The sequence below is a fragment of the Copidosoma floridanum genome, unplaced genomic scaffold (genome assembly GCF_036245765.1).
Source record: "Copidosoma floridanum isolate Cflo_tuat_1 unplaced genomic scaffold, Cflo_Japanese_pri ptg000027l, whole genome shotgun sequence".
Lineage (NCBI taxonomy): Eukaryota > Metazoa > Arthropoda > Insecta > Hymenoptera > Encyrtidae > Copidosoma > Copidosoma floridanum.
Window position 1 is genome coordinate 11,540,633 of NW_028321904.1, and position 17,524 is coordinate 11,558,156.

At 29.2% G+C, this 17,524-nt stretch overlaps 1 protein-coding gene across 3 annotated transcripts in view; it reads right to left on the reverse strand.

Annotated features, from left to right (window-relative positions):
- Positions 1–93: 93 nt before the first annotated feature.
- Positions 94–17,524, reverse strand: part of LOC106636749 (uncharacterized) — a 246,912-nt gene continuing 229,481 nt past the window's right edge. For all 3 annotated transcript variants that reach the window (XM_014349244.2, XM_023391973.2, XM_014349243.2), the window contains 2 exons: positions 452–711; positions 94–365 (listed from right to left, as the gene is read on the reverse strand). In XM_014349244.2, coding sequence (XP_014204730.2) covers positions 173–365; positions 452–711 — 453 coding nt within the window. In that variant the 3' untranslated portion in view covers positions 94–172. The remainder of the gene's footprint in view (positions 366–451; positions 712–17,524) is intronic.

Sequence of the window (17,524 nt, forward strand, 5' to 3'; positions counted from 1 at the left end):
AATTCTCATTTTTACATAGCTGTTAACAATAATTTGGTTGGCAAAATATATTTATTTTACATATTTTCTGCAAGACAGTACTTTTTTCTTGTCGTAAAAACAATTTTTTTTAAATTTGATTTTGTAACATTCCTAAGAGTACATAATGGAATACTAGTGATTATTAAATATTTCAAAATATGATACTTGATAAATTGTAAGAATCAAAAAAAAAATTTCTCTTAAATTTTGGAATAGTAAGCCGATTTAACGCAATAAGAGCATACGAAGCTGGACAATCGTTCCTTAGTATTTGATAATTAGCTCGTAAATTATCTCGACGTAGATTATTTGATGATATAGGTCGTCCACCAGAAAAAGCAAATCTGTGGGGTAAAATATTGATCCAATTAAAAATATAAATAATCATCGTATTTAATTTATGATAATTTAATGTTAAAGCGATACTGACTTGATTTCACGTCTTGGCTCTTTCAAAATTAAATCTGAGAAAATTTTCTGCCTTCTAGTGAATGTGCTACTAAAGTTGTTTTTTAGTCTTATGTACTTTATTTTACTTTTGTAAATCATGGGAAACCTCAATTTGTTGGACCTATGATTTAGTTCTGAATTAACTGTTAAGTAAGGAATAATAGAATCGCCAAAATGTTGAGAGATGATTGAATAACTTAACTGGTGTTTTCCAGATTTTAAAAGAGCATTGATCATCAACTAAAAGTAAAAAATAATTTTTAATATTTCCTAACTACTGGCAAGTGAAATAACTTAGTTAGCTAAGGAAGAATAAATATACCATAATATTATTATTTTGTTTAACACTTTATTTGAGTTTCAAATATACATGCATGAAAATTATCAATGACCTTTATGAAACGGTTTGGTATTTATTTTTTAATGCACAGTTTGTCTAATTTTTCTGATTACATGAAAAAAAAATTTTAAGTTAAATGTATTTAAAAAATGTTTATCATACATAGGTAACTGAAGTTCTCGTACTGCAAGTACCTACACAGTTACCAGCTGATGGACACTTGATATCGGCGTTTATATAGGAAATGAGTAAAATAAAATAAGTTATTAGATGCCTTGGAGCACTTCATTACTCTGTTTTTAACCAAGTAATACAACAATAGCTAGAGCTATATATTTTCAATAAATCTTAATGTATGTAAGAAATCATATCCCTTTGTACTGTTCTATTGTTTACCGACCACCGTCTTTTTCTCCGTTATTATGAGATACCCATTTCCTACTTAAGAGTAGCTCATTGGAAATCATTATCCTGAAATCTTACCAGTATTTTAGGATACCATTGGACCTTATTGCTTGATGCACAAAAAAAATAAACTGACTAATGAGATAAAGTTTAATACTTGTCTATCTCAGAGTTATCTTGATAAGGATTATCTTATATTTTATTCCACTTCCAACCAGAAAGTTCAGGGGTGCAACCAAACAATTTTGAGAGAAGTTGTGTCAAAAGAAAAGAAGTGTCTTCCGTCTATCAAAAAAACTGGTGTCCTTTCTACTCTATAAACAAACAGTGACATAATACACATACGTAAGGTACCCATCATATAGCCTCTGTCCCTAGTGTGTAGTTGAGCTTAAAACCACAACCTAACAAGTATGTATCAGGACTAAAATATGCAGTACAATACTACCATCACTTTAAGTTGTCCTACTAAAGTACAGCGTAGCCTGTACGATTGACTCTAAATACACCATTTACTGACGAAAAATTGACATAAATAGTCAACTGTGAAATAAAACTAATAACATTGTCAAAAATATTTTTATTAGAATAATTGTTTGAAAAATAAAAAAAATGTAAGTTATGCACGTAAGATACTGTACATACTAAAATCCGATGTCAATAGTGGTGACAACAAGAATCTCGAAGTATACACTGCATACATCGATAGTCCTAATATAGCTAGACTGTACTTCTTGATTCTAAATACAATAAAAATTCGCATCCCAAATCCCGAAGTAAATATTTTGGACATGTGCTGTTCGGTTGCGCAGTTGACCGTATTGGTAAGTGCGTCCGGTTAATATAAGTCACTGCGCACCCGAAAAGAGCATATCTAAAATATTTACTTCAGGATTTGGAATGTAAATTTTTCTTACGTCTAGAATCAAGATTTACAGCGGTGCTACATCAATACTATCAATGTCTTGATGATCATGCAGTGAATACTAAACTGCGAGATTCTTGATGTTGCCACTATCGTCATCGAATTTTAGTATGTATAGTATACTGCTTCAAATTTTGATATTTCAACATCCTTTAGATGTCCTCTTGAGGGCAACATGGTATAAAAATAAACAAATGTTTAAGGCTAATCTAAATAAAAACAAATATAACATTAAATTAAAAATGTACAATACCAATACAGGCGGGAGGATAACTTACAATTACATAGCATGTAGTGTGCAAAGAAAAATTAGTATAACATGACTCTTGGATAATAAAACAACGCTAAACAACAAATCTGCAAACTATGTACGTACATAAATAAAATCTTCTTAGGTGAGGTAAAGGTAGAAACATAGAATAAAAAACTCTAGAGGTTTAATACTAAGTAAGGGACAAAAACAGAGGATATTAAAAACATTGGTATTGGATGTCATATACGTAGAATATACGAAAAATAAAATTATGCAGTTAAAAAAAACTAAAAATAAATGCGCTCACAGAAATTTGTATTTTACGTCAAGCAAGAACTTCTTATGTACAGGATTTGATTTTTTAGTTTCAAGCTGTCGATTAACATTACTATGATAATCTGTAATATAAATTATTTCAGAGAATTCCCTTCTGAGTTCATTCTTTTCTCGATCCAAGATAATGGTTGAAAATATGGAAGTATTAAGAAGGAAAGTTTAGTAGAAGAGTTTTCTGTGATTAAAGTATAAGAATCTACCTTGTGGTTCATAATTTTGGAACGTTTGGCCATTCTATGGAGCATACTAACCCTAGCTCTAATATATTTTCATACGGAAAAGGGAGGATAGGCAAACAAAGCTGAGATTCTCCTAACCTCTAAAATGTTTTTTGTTTTAAAACTAGTGTCAATAAGTTTAAACACTTTATCAATTATGGAAAAATTATAGTTGTCTTTTGTGCCACCGGATTATATGAGAAAAAATTTAAACATCTGCATGAGGCAGATGGTTTGCAATGTAAGTCAACCATACATTCAGCCTTAGGAACTTGGGTAATCAAAGTATCCAAAAAGGAATTCGATTTGTTGTTTTCTTGTTCAAGTTTTAACTGGATAAACGGATTGTAGTTATTGAAGAGTTCCAGCACTTATTGAATATCATTATTAATAATTGAAAAACAGTTATCTACATATCTAAATATAAGTGAGAATAGACTACCCATATGTTGGAACAATGGAAGTCTTAAGTGACTCGAGTACTATTTCAGCAATCCGCGGTGGGCAACAACCTTCCAGCAATGTGCCACAAAGCTGAAAATATATTCTTTGATTAAATGTAAAATAGTTAGAATTAATTAAAAAATCAAAACCATCCAAAAACTCTTTTTGTGTCTTTGTGTCTTTCACATGTGCTTTTTCACCACGCAATGCTCCTCGAGGAGGGTTTAGGCGACCTTCTCGCAGCACAAATTGCCTAATTTCCCCCTACCCCCCTCCCAGTAATGGGAGGCCTCCCATCCCTCATCCCCTTCCCCCTTCAAAGTGCTAAGTGCCCATAGTAGTGCCCTTATTAAAGGAGCCGGACGTAGAGCACTATAATATAAATAAATAAAAAAAAAAAAAAAACTCTTTTTTGTCTCTAGCCAAAAGATTCACAAGAGAGCCTAACTTGCTGCTAGTACAACCTCTGAAAAGTGAAAAAGGCAAGCTGGTATAAAGTGATACCACATCAAACGAAACCAATAAAACAACAGGAGGAACAATAAGTTGATGAGGTTGCTGACGTACTTCATAGGAGTTCTTAACTGAATACTGTGATCTCAAAAAAAATTTGTCAAAAAAGGCACAGAACCACTCATCCAAGCCATATATAGGTGATCCAAAAGTAGAACCTATCAATCTCACTGGTATATCACTCTTATGGATTTTGACAGGACTTTTTTGAGACTCTCGCTCTCCCACGGCTGACATTGGATCGTCTTTGTAATTGAAAAAAATTAAACTTTGTAAATCACGCAATCTAAGATACTTTGATATTATTAATTCATTGTTAAACTGACTATAAAGTGGTGTAGAAATATAACGTGTGTATATTTTTGTCTTTCCGAATAATATTTCCATTCTTAACCAGTACATCAAATACAATACAAAAATATTTTTGTACTGAGTAGAAAGCTGTCTAGACATTCAAATACAATTTCATTTGTAGAATATGTGTTCTTATTTAATATAAAAGTAGAAAAACAATATTATCTATTGTACATGAAAATTTACAACGATAAGTAATTACAAGTAGTGAACAAATTGAATGACTTGATAAATTTTTTAACAGTAAAATAAGTTCATTTAAGATATTTTTTAGTATTTGTCTTCTCTTTTTTTTTAGTCTTAGTTTTTGTTGAGCTTGCTTCTTCGTTTTTCACCATATATTCTTTTTTATTATCTTGATTTCTTTTTAATAATTTTTTTTTTTATTGAGCTTTTGACCAATGTTTTACAAAAAAACTTTTTAAGAAATGTTACCCTTTTGCGCTCAAGTACGGCTGTATTCTTTAAACATCTTTTATTTTATCAGACCTTTTTTCTCCCTTAATTAGCCTCTTTTTCACCAAGTATACGAGTCTTTCGAGCAAGCCCCCTGCAAAGTTCTCCTCAGACGACTCTGTTGTCCATTCAACTCGGTACTATTTACAGGGCACAAGGATTGTCTTAAGCACATCCCAACTATTATCAAGTTTGGTAGATAGATATTTTTCAATAATCCATCTAATTTGCTAGAACCATTTTTTTATAACCAACAGTAACTTTACCCAATAAGCTATGGCCAGGTGTTGTCTTTTATTTGAAAAGAATGTCTCTGGAGGTTTAGACATTACCAGAAAAATCGACTATTGGTTTTAAAAATTGGATAAATGGTTTTTTTGGCATCCTGGGGACTCATGCTATCGAAAAAAGTCTCGATAATTTGTGATGGGACTCGAACCCACAACCCCTCGGATATCTGTAGCTAGGAAAATAGCACGCTAACCGCTAAGCTATTGAATCTTTTTTTTAAGTTATGTATTACAAGATTAAATAACTTATATGTGACTATTAGGATAGTAGTTGTTTATCAGTATTATTCAATCTCCACTGCTAAAGTGATTTCTATTTTTTGTAAATTTTTAATCTTTAAAAATACAGACTCGAAATTTTTTACATCACAACGAGCTGCATCTATCATTACCAAAGAAGGATGTTAAGATGGTTTGGGAAGTTAAATTTAATCGTCAGGAGTTTTGATGATTTCTCTCATATTTTCATTATTACCATATTGACCGAAATTAAAGTTACATTTTATTGTTTATCAACTTTTTTCTGTAACAGTAAATCGATCTTCTCAAAGCATTTTTCCAAACAAGAAGACGTGACGATTTTAAAGACTCTTGACTTCAAATTTTGACAGTGTAATTTCTATCACTTTATTGATTTGTAAATTCATTTTTGTCAATTTCTCATTGTTAATTCTGTAACCGATAAAACTCCTTTAAGAGATCCATTTCACTGGCTATGTGTTTATAGTATTATCGGATAAAATTTATTCACCAAACAATACACAGAAATTAAACATTATGAAAAACATAATAAAAATATGGACATAACAAAAAAAAATGTTATAAAAATTTACATTCTTATTACAGAAATTTGATGCTTTACAAATTTTTAGTAAAGGATCACTTACGTCGATAACACGTATGTACAGTACAATAGAAATGTGATTTCTGATTTAGTATGAATTTGAGTGCTTCCTATGTAGACGCCAGTTAGTTAATTAACTCTTGTTTGTATTAGACCAAGAAATAGAAATATGACGAGAAATAAGAATACAAGTCAGTATGCTTCTTTTGGAGAGCCTGTAGAAATATGTGTTAATAATACATTTTTTTTTAAACTGAATGTATTTGAAAAATTGTATTGCAGCCTAATTACTGTATGAAAAAGTATTTTCCTTACCATAGGCAAAAAGTATTTTGACCCATGGTCAGAAAAGTACTTTCGGACACCAAGTGAGCCCACAAGCACAAATTACGATTTTGCACCCTAAAAAAACAACATTCATACCTTAGGCTCCAACTATAAGAACCCTACCCTTCAAGCAAGATTTTCTTACTTTGCACCCATGGTACAAAACTACTTTCATAGATCGCAGCATTTCCGTTATTGGATTCAGTTTAAAAAACTATTAAAAAAATGTAACTTTTCACACTCTTTATATTTTGATCATACTTTTTCTTCTCTGCGCTCTGACCTTGTCCCATGACGTTTGATAGACGAATGATGTTAACAGAGTTCTATGTTAGCCTTCATAGCTTTACTCCTACAAGCACTTCAGATGAGTTTCTTGACCTCTACCGCTACTAGATTGTATTGAACAATACGATCGTATAGAATCAAGCAATAAGCTGACGAGTTGACGGGAAAATTATCGTGAAATTCAAAATCTTAACACACATCTACTGGAAAATTTTTTAGCGACTAATTTTGCTTGAAGAAATTAATGACAATCAAAGGTGCGATGTCCAAAAAGTTAAATATGTTTAACAAAATTACAAGGTCTTTACTATTACATGAATTCTTGAAGTTAGCATAAATATCAAACAATAATGCATACTAATTGTTTATAGTATCGAGATTGAGATCACCATAAGAATAATCTTGTAAATTTTAATAGAGTTTTACATTTCTTATGTGACAGTGATCGAAGTTCCTATCATTAGCAGTTCTATAATTTTTTTGGTTTGTTTGAAAAGCCAGTACAATGGAACGTTGCTTTTCCAACTTGTCTTGACTATCTAGATAATCTTCGATGTTGTAGGTAAAAGTAGATATTCAGAGAGCTACCAAGTACGAAAACTTATAGATATCATTTTGTCTTTTTGCAAATAATTAAGTAGACGAATTTTATGATAAAGTTCAAAAAGCAAACTGTGAAATCGCAAGTTCCAAACTTTGACGATGTCGTGGCAAACTGTGAAATTGCAAGTTCCAAACTTTGACGATGTCGTGGAACATAAAAAGTGTTTGAATCGCCATAGTAGATTACTCCCAGATGGTATTCGAGTCGTATTATGTGGTCCATCCAACTGTGATAAAACCAACAGTCTACTGGCGCTAACTGTAGATCCGAATAGACTGAGGTTTGAAAACGTCTGTTTGTGCTTGAATTCGCTTAGTCAGCCAAAGTACAAGTATTTGAAAAAGCTGTTAGAGTACATAGATGACTTACAATTCTTTCCATTCAGTAAACATGAAGCGAAAGTATCTCCAGATGATGTACTACCCAACACGCGAACTCTGTTATGTTCATATACTCAATATACATCGACAAAGATAGAGAAATTAACAGCGGTAACTACAGCAAAGATTTTGACAATTTTGCTTTAAATATAGGTCGTGCATAATATATTGTTTAGTCTATTTTGAGACGTTAAAGCATTAAAATGTACAAGCAAGAAAGAGACATCCTTTTTTAATTAGTAAAGGCTAGAGAAGTTGTCAGAAGGAAATATTAGCTATTAAAATCTGGAAAAGACAAGGCTCAAAAAGTTTTATAAGAGAGTTTCAAACCTATTACTTATTCTTTTTAAGAAATCATTACATTACTGAAAGAAGGACAAAAAGAAATATTCGGTAATTTTTAATAAAGCCAAGATTCTACCTATCAAATAAATGAAGAAAGAAAAGTAGAAAGATGATGACACGATAGTTGATTTTGCTGCTATTTAAAGTAAGAATGATTATGATGAAATAAACGTTACAATTTAAAACAAACATAATCATCTTGACAATGTATAATATGAGTGAGTTCAACTTTTTAATTAGTGATAGGTTGATCGAGCTACTTACGAAAAATCATTCTGATAGATTTTTCATGAGTGAAGGTAACTTAAAAAAATATTACATATTACATGTTTTCGAATAATTCAAGTGCCCACAGAAGAGACTACAACAAAAATAGACCTATCAAGACGCACATCCGTAATAAATTTTATGAAATTGATAAAAAAAGTGGATAGCTGGTACTACACTTTTAAATTGCTAAAACAATGCAGCAGACAGTAGATTATATTCACTGGGACAATTCGAATCAGTTAACTGATCGCCTTAAATACCTGATAGCAAAAAGATTCGCAGGAAATCCTTGCTACGATAATGAAATAATATCTATTATCGCAGAGTTGCGTGAAGCTGAGTATATATGCTAGCATTTATTACGTTCGTAGCAAAATAAGCATCAACATGTTTCGACGTAAGAGTGGAAGCGATAATCAAGGTCCTCCAGATGTTAGCTGTAAATTCACTACAGATGCACAGTATGGTATTGAATATAAAAGACAGTGTCACGTTGCAGTAGATATCCACCAAAATGATGCGATGAATATTAACACTTTTCAGAAAGAAATGAAAATTATTATTGATGAGCAAGAAAAAAAGCTGAGCAATTATAGCGATGTATTTTCTCAAAAAATTGCAAACTTGTATAAGCAAGAAAAAAAGCTAAGAAATTACAGCATTGTATTTACTCAAAAAATTGCAACCTTGGAGTGGGAAATAAATACAATCAAAGTGATGTTATCTCCGATCTCTAATATTACTTCAGAAGATGATTAAAATGCTCTAAGGATTTGTCTCTCATTTCCTTACCAGCCGTCAATGAAGATGGATCGTAAGAAGGAATTTGTAAAGGAAGGTCATAGTTATTTGCCAACTATAATAAATAAACTGTAATCAAATAAGGCATGGGCCTTACCTGGACAGATAAAACTGAAAAAGATGTTACAGCAGCGATGAAGTTCATATGATGAGATGGTCGAATACCGAAAAATATACATACCATCAAAAGTAAAGAGTTCTGTAATTAGGTTTTCAAGACCTCATAAAAAAATGTGACATCCATCTCGATTTAAAATACAGCAATTTCAAGGAATCTATAAGTGAACAATTTAATTACACTTTGAAAAATGAAATGTGCTTAAAGTTCTGTTTTCGCAAAAATTACAAATGGCTCAATGTTTTACCAGATTTAGTTGTAGCCTCCAACGCCTAAAAGCATCGAACAATTGGTATGAAGCCTATTGATGTCACAGTTGACAATGAAGCTCAACTTTTACAAAAATTCAGGGTTAATGATGAAATGGAAAAAAGCCTAAATTGAAAGTTAATGATAGAATGCATGTGAGTCAAGTTAAAAATGCCTTTAAAAGAGGCTATACGTTAAACTGGCCATTTGAAATATTTACAGTTTATAAAGTTTAAAAAACCTATCCTGTTACTTATCATTTGAAATATTATAAAAACCAGTCGGTCTTTAATGGCTATTGCAAACGAGAGCTAACATCTAAGTATCCAGACATACATTTGGTAACAAAAGTTCTTCAACAATTTTGTAATCAAGTTTTTATTAAGGACAACAATCACAATAATTGGATGGATAAGCAAAATTTATAGCGAATTTAAATTTGCAAATTATTTAAATCAAATTTTTCATTTATTTATTTTCATCATAAACTATTAACACTGGTAAAGCTTAAGCAAATTTTTTTGAACAACCATCACGTTTACCAAATAATTTCATTTAACTAAATGTATTTAATAATGCACTGCAAAAAGTTTTATCACTGTTTAAAGCTTCTGTTAAGCTGATCAGAAAAAAACATTTTAAACTGTTCATCAATCTCGATGACGACTTTTGGACCATACATAGTAAGGACTTTGTGTATTTTTGTCACCATATAGGCTTGATCTTTTTCTAGGTAACTTATTTTTTGGGTTCGTAGAAATCTGACACGAGTAACTTCGGTTAGTTTGTTGGGATCCATCTGTAACAAAAAAAATTTTCTAAAAAATGTAAATTATGTCTCATAATCTATTTTGCCATAAAATGATCATGATGACCTATTTCATTATGAAGCGAAAATACTTATTAGCCTTGTTCCCTTGGAAAGTACACCACTGCACTGAGAGAATTTGCTCTTTTTCCACGCTTGTTCCTATTTGGTCATGAGTAAGGAATCTATTGCTTGGCATGCTCCCTGATATAGCAATACCCATACTACTACAAATTTTGGTGGCTCGAACTTGTCATTAGACACCACTGATCCCTTTAACTCCTTGTGCTTCTTTGGCTACCTCCTCTCTAATCGCCTTCTCCTTCTCTATGTAAGCTGCCCTAGCTATCGCTTCAGCTACAAAATTATTATTCAATTATTTCAATTTTATCAATTACAATTTATTCTCTCTGATCTACTATTCTGTTGTGGATGGTAAGTTACGGAAGTTTTAAGTTTGATTTCATTTTCTTCGAAGAACTACTTGACTGTATTTTTAAGATATACTTTGTTGGTATCTCTCCTAAGAATTTTAAGTTTATTTTAACTTTGTTTTTCTGCAAACTTGACAGAACTCAACTACTTGTTGCACTTCTGCTTTACTCTTGATAAAGTACGTAAATAAATTTTTAGAAAAATCATCTAAGAAAGTAATAAAGTAGTTGGCTTTTCCTACAGATTTATCCATCATTTGGCACACATTGCTGTATACAAGTTTTTACTTTTGACTAGCTTTCCTCCATTGTTTTGCGGAAAAGAGGTTTTTATGCTCTTGCCTCCAATGCAACTGACACAGTTAGAAAAATTTTAGATTTAAATGTTCAAGCCTTTTGTGCCATAAGTCTATATCAAAAACAGCATTACTGATTACTTTGCTTGTTGACACTTTCTGTCGTATTTCCTCTAGCCTTGTGGCATCAAGCTTGTGGAGAAAATTCGTCAAGCTAGTGCCTGAAAATACTAACTACTTCTTGGAATTTTCAACAAAGTAGTTTTTTCCTTTACAACATGTCGAGTATCCTTCACTAGCCAAAGCACCAAGAGCATCCAAATTTGTTGCTACTTACGGAATTTGTAACACACGCAATAAGTAAACTTATTTTAGTGACCTTGATGATTCACTCACAAATTTACCGGCTTTTTCCGCTTACGCATATCTTTATTTTGCTGTAGACAGCTATCTTCTTATTCTCAACTTGTAGAAGATAATTAAAAAATAATTTATGATTGCACATTTGCGTAGATGCAGCTAAGTCGATAATCCAACTCTTCATTATACATACATGTATATACATCTTTATTTAAGGTGACTTATAAGGACCTTACGTGCTAAGTTATGTGAACAGTTCGCATAAGTACGATTTTGTTCTCATAATAACGTTTTTTTACATAATAATGTCTGCATAAGTCACAATTGATATCTATATATATATATTAGTGAAGCTCCGCCCTCCTGCACGCTTCGCGTACCGACCTCTGGCATAAAAGTTTAAAAGTTTTTCCGTAAATCTTTAATCATTTGAAATTCATCTGCATTACTTTCATTTAATTTTTTGATGAATATTGAAAAACCGCAAATGAAAAAATTAATTTACTTCAGTATTTCTTACCATGTACAGAAATGAATATTTGAAATTTTTATGCACATATTACATTATTATTTGTAAATTTCAAAAAATATTATAAAATCTGCTCGTGGTTTCTTTGTTATTCAAAAAACGCTTTCGTCAAAATTCTGAAATAAAAACAGTTCCACAGGAGGTTTATCTCTCCTACATTATTCGTTTATTGATAAGATTCTAAACAACGAAAAATTTTAATTACTTTAATCACATATAAATTATTTAAATTTAATAAAACATATACTTTATATTGTTTCTGTTACTGGTATGCATTCTATATTTTATCAATTGATGTAAGTGGTTAGAAAAAGTTTTTGATTTTTAGATTCACTGACAAATATGGAAATAATTTCTTCACAGTATTCCACATTGTAAATTGGAAGAATCGTTTGTACTTTGTACTATTAAAATTTAATTTAAAATCAAACTAAAAATTTGTAATTTGAAATTTATAAAAATGAGCAATATAAAAGTTGGCGTAAAAAGGGACGGAAATTGTTTACTTAAAACTTTTTTTTTTTTCTATATAATGACGAAGATTTCTATATGAAGGCTCGTTCTTAAGCAATTAATAATGTTGTAAATAAATTGCAAAATCACTATTAATTTATAGTAGAAAACGATTATTATCAAAATGTAGAAAGTAGTGATAAATATATTAACACAATGTCAAAAAATGGAACTTATGGTACAAGTATTGAAATTGAAAGCTTTTTAGATTTATTTAATGTTCATGTTATAGTTAATTTCTCGAGCAACGATATTTAAACATATAAAAATTTGAATAGTAATCTTAAACTAAATTCATTTTTTTTTGGAAACAATGATTCTAGTCATTATGATATATTAGATTTTTAGAATCCTACAAAATATTTAAATAATGATAGCTTACGAAAGTCATTCGGAAAACAAAAAAAAATCTGTCGTAAAAATGATAAAAGTATAAATGAAAAAAGAAATTAAAACCAATTTCTAAACAATAATTTATCTCCAAAAAGCGAATTTGATAGAAGAATTATTGATGAATCATGTAATATAATAAATTATTATTACTGTTCAGAAGAAAATTTTTCTAAAAATAAGAAATTTACATCGTCAAAGAATAAAAATAATATTGAAACAAAAGTTGATAATTCAGTAAGTAATACGTTAAACATAAAACAAAAAAAAGTCGTATGATAACTTCATAGTGAGCCTAAACAATTCACAAACTCACTAGATAATACTTTATATCAAACAGATGGGAATGGATTGTTAAAAATTTTTTTTTTTTTTTTTCAATACAGTCTATTTTCATTCTAGAACAAGATTAATAATAATTTAAAATGTCATGAAAAAATGGAACTTTTATATTGATTTTATTGTTAAAAATGAGCATTTAAAAAATGTAAAGAATTCAGAAAATAATTTTGAAATAATGAATACTCAGGGACTGATGGTACGTAAATTGAAGCACAAAGTTTTGTGGATAAAATAAATCTACACATTACAATCGTTATTTACAACTCTCTGAACATGTTATATTTTGGTGATTGTTCAAATGATTCAAAATTCAACATTCATTTCTCAGGAAGTGTGGATTCAGGTACATTTAAGTTATTGTATTACTGTCATACTGGTATCAAAAGAAAACTACGAAATCTTACACTTATTGAATCAAAAAAAAAAAAAAAAGAAAACTGAATATAAAAAAAGTAATAATACATTTAATAATAAAAGTTTTAATCAGTTTTTAAGTAGTACTCATAATAAAAATAATGACTTATAAGTAAATCCTGCAGTTAATGGTGAAATGAGTTATGAGTGCATGTATTGTTCAGCAGTTTTTTGTCCAGAAGAAAAAAAAATCAACGTGTTGTCACAAGGGAAAAGTTCGTCTTAGTCCGTTGAGTAAATTTAATTTAGCATTAAAAGCTGTTTTACTAAATTATGATAATTTTAGAATACTTATCAGGTACTACAATCATGTGTTTAGTTTTGTATCTTGAATAACTAAAGAAATAGACACATTGAATTCTGATCCTAATAAAAAACTAAAAAATAGTCAGCTATATATATACATATATTGATAATGAAATTGTTATTGATCTGAGGTTGAAAACTATAAATAATAGTAAAATTCTTAAAAAAACATATCAAAACTTTGACAAAAAGTATGAAAGAAAATCCAATAGCGAAAAAGTACAAACATTTACATCAAATCACGTGTAGAAACACTACTAAATTATAAAATGATTTTTTAAAGAAAAACCAGCCAGCAAAAACATACATACAATAAACCATTTACAGCAAAATGCGGTGCTATTATATTTTAAGACTCTAGACTACCAGAAAGTGTCGATCTTAGTGTGCATCCGAAAGAATTACCCGATAATTATCCTAAAGAAAAATTTTGAAATAAACTCTCTCATTTTATCAATTCCATGGTAATTCCATTATTTTTTCCCTTAGGACATTTAGGATAGAGCACCGGTTATTTTAAGAACTACTAAAATAAAAGCGAAAAACTAACTGTGTTACAACATTGTTCCTACAAACTGTCTTACAGACCAAATGAAATAAATTGTAATCTATTATTATACGGGGGACGGCTGACACAAAAATTTCTTATTCATTCCTACATTATAATAGAATATAAGCGTTTAAATTATTTAAGATATAATCAAAAAAATTAAAGAATATAATGTTTTTAAGGTTCATTGGACGCAATTGTTAATAGAGCATCTAACATTTCTAAAAATATCGAGACAAAGAAAAAAATTGGAAATCTTTTCATACTCCTATTTACATGAACTAATTAAAAGTCCAAGATATATGCAGAAACATTATCAAGATGCAATGCCTATAATGAGGAAATGTGGCAGACCAGATTTATTTATAACAGTAACATGCAATTTTAAATGAAAAGAATTTAAGTTAATTTTATGAAAATTTCCTAAAAATACAACACCAAATGATATTCCAAACTCAACTGATAGACTATTTCACTTAAAATTAATGTTAGTTTTGGATTTCATCATTAAAAACGGTACATTCGGTAAAGTATTAGCATACGTCTATTACATCGAATTTCAAAAACGTGGTCTATCTCATGCACATTTTTTAATAACCTTGCCTCCTGATAAAAAAATTGTTAACCTGAACAAATTCATGCAATTATTTCAGCTGAAATTCCTTTTGGTAATACGAAGCTCACGAAATCAGTGATTGAACACATGCTTCATGGACTTCATACAAAACAAAGTCCTTGTATGATTGATAAATAATGTATAAAAAATTTCCCAAATTTTTTACAAACGTAACTTTAATTAGAACGAATGGTTACGCTGAATATAGAAGAATTTCGGAGCTTAGTGATAACAAGAACTCCCAATTTGCTGTAGAAGTCGTATAATTGTACATTTAGCTGTTAACTTTGAAAAAAAACAAAAACTGGTATTTGAAGAAAATAATATTAAAACTGTTATAAAAAACTACGAGACACAGTTAAAAGCTTTGTTCAAATTAAATAAATATGATGACTTTGAAAAATCCATAAAGTACGTAAACGTTTAAAAATACTAAATTTTTAATAATAAATTGACAATTTAGAGAAGAACAAAAATGTAATAAAAAGTATTGCAATACGTAGATTAAACATTGTATCTCTAAAAAAACATGGAAGATTTTTTTTTAAACTTGTATTAAATAAAGTTACTGGTTTGACATCATTCACAGATATGAGAACATATAAAGGAATAACTTATTAAACTTTTAAAGATAGTGGAATTGCATTGGGTTAAATGGACAATGATGAAAAAATCAATAATATTTTTAAAGAAGCAATTTCTGTTATGTTCCCATATCAGTTAGGACAATTTTTTTCTTGGTTTTTAATTTCAGAAAACGTTTAAGGTGATGAAATACGTATTAAATACAAAGAATTTTTGACGGAGGGTTTGCCTAATAATAAAGATAATTTAGCTTTTTTACGTATTAACCAAATTTTAGAATCAGAAGATAAATCATGTTAATGCTTAAATTTACGTATACCAAAAAAAATGAAGAGTAAAAAAGAACATAAAATACTTCCCAGTAAAGAAATGTTTAACTCAATATATAATAGTTTGAATAATGACCAGAAAAATATATTTCATACTATTTGCGAACAAAAAAAATTATATTTTCTTCAAAGATGGTCCCAGAGGGTCGGAAAATGCTTACTTATGTAAGACGTCAGTTCATTTTTTTATTTCTCAAACTAAAAAAATCCCATAAATGGCATGGACTAGCATAGCCTCAATTTTGCTTCCAAAGGGTATGACCAGTCATAGAACTTTTAGACTTCCTTTAGCTCTTAATAATATAAAGAGTGCATTTTTAGAATCCATGTCAGATAAAAAAATTACGAGAAATTAATTTAATTATTTGGGATCAGGCTTCAATGATTTAAAAAAAAGTATTAAAAATAGTAGGCAGAACGTCAAGAGATTTATGTAATACTGAAAAATATTTTAGAAAAAAAAAATAATTTCTTTAGGAGGTGATTTTCGTCAGATTTTCTAGTAATAAAAAACGGTAATAGAAAAATTATAATTAAACAAATTATTAAATCTTTATTTTTATGGAACTTATTACAAATTTTAAAATTAAAAATCAATATTTGTTCTAAGGATAAAGAATTTTCAAAATCATTATTAAAAATTGAGGAAGGGGAAATAAAAACTTTTAACATTCCTAAAAATTGGATCTCAAATATTTTCTAATATCTATAATTTTTTGATGAATAGTGTTATACTTACGTCGCATAATAAGTACACCTCTTATTTAAATGATAAAATTCTAAAAAAATTAACTGGACAAATTAAAACCTACTTTAGTATAGATAAAGCACCTTAGAAAGGGGTTGATAAATCAAACGATAATATTTTTTTAAATTTTTCGGTGGAAATGTTGAACAACATTCGTAAAGTATTACAATCTCATGAAATAAATCTACGAATTGGTACAATAGTAATGTTACTGAGAAAAAGTATATCAGATGGACTCTGTAATGGAACACGTTTACGAATCACAAAATTATTACAGTATTATATAGAAGGAGAAATAATAACAGGAAAAAAATTGGCAATAGAGTCTTCATTTCAAGAATAACTTTTAAAATAGGAAACTCCTTAACATTACCTATTATTTTGTATCGTAAACAATTTCCATCGTTGTGGCATTTGCTATGACAATAAACAAATTCCAAGATCAAAGTTTTGATAATGTAGGTTTGTATTTTAAAAAAATCCTTATTTTCTCATGATTAATTATATGTGGCTTCATCAAGATGTAAAGATGAAGATAACCTATTTATTTAAGTAGAAAGACAAATAAATACAAAAATAGAAAATATTGTTTGGAAAGAGATCCATACATAATTTATTGACTATACTTAATGATTTTTATGGATAAATCGGCAATATTTATGGCGATAAATTGAAAGTCGCTTATTAATGTTTCATCATGTAACAAGTGTACATGACTTGATGTAAATTTTTTTATGATGATAATTTTTGTTAAAAAATTTAATTTTGAATTTTTCAGCATGAAAAATCTCTCAACTTTTTTAACAAAATTTATTAAAATATGATTGTTTAGTGTATATGTTACAAGAAAATTACTATAGCTATTTTCAAAACATTTAGTTGATTTTATTATCATTAATATTTTAAATGGCAGTTATAAGGTTAATTTTTAAATTACTGATTTACAAAATTGAAACACAACAATAATCATTTTACAACACGTGTACATTGAAGCGATAGGTAAGAGATAGTCGGGTTCTTTAAATCAAGATAGTATATATAAATATACATACAAAATATTAATACATTTAAAA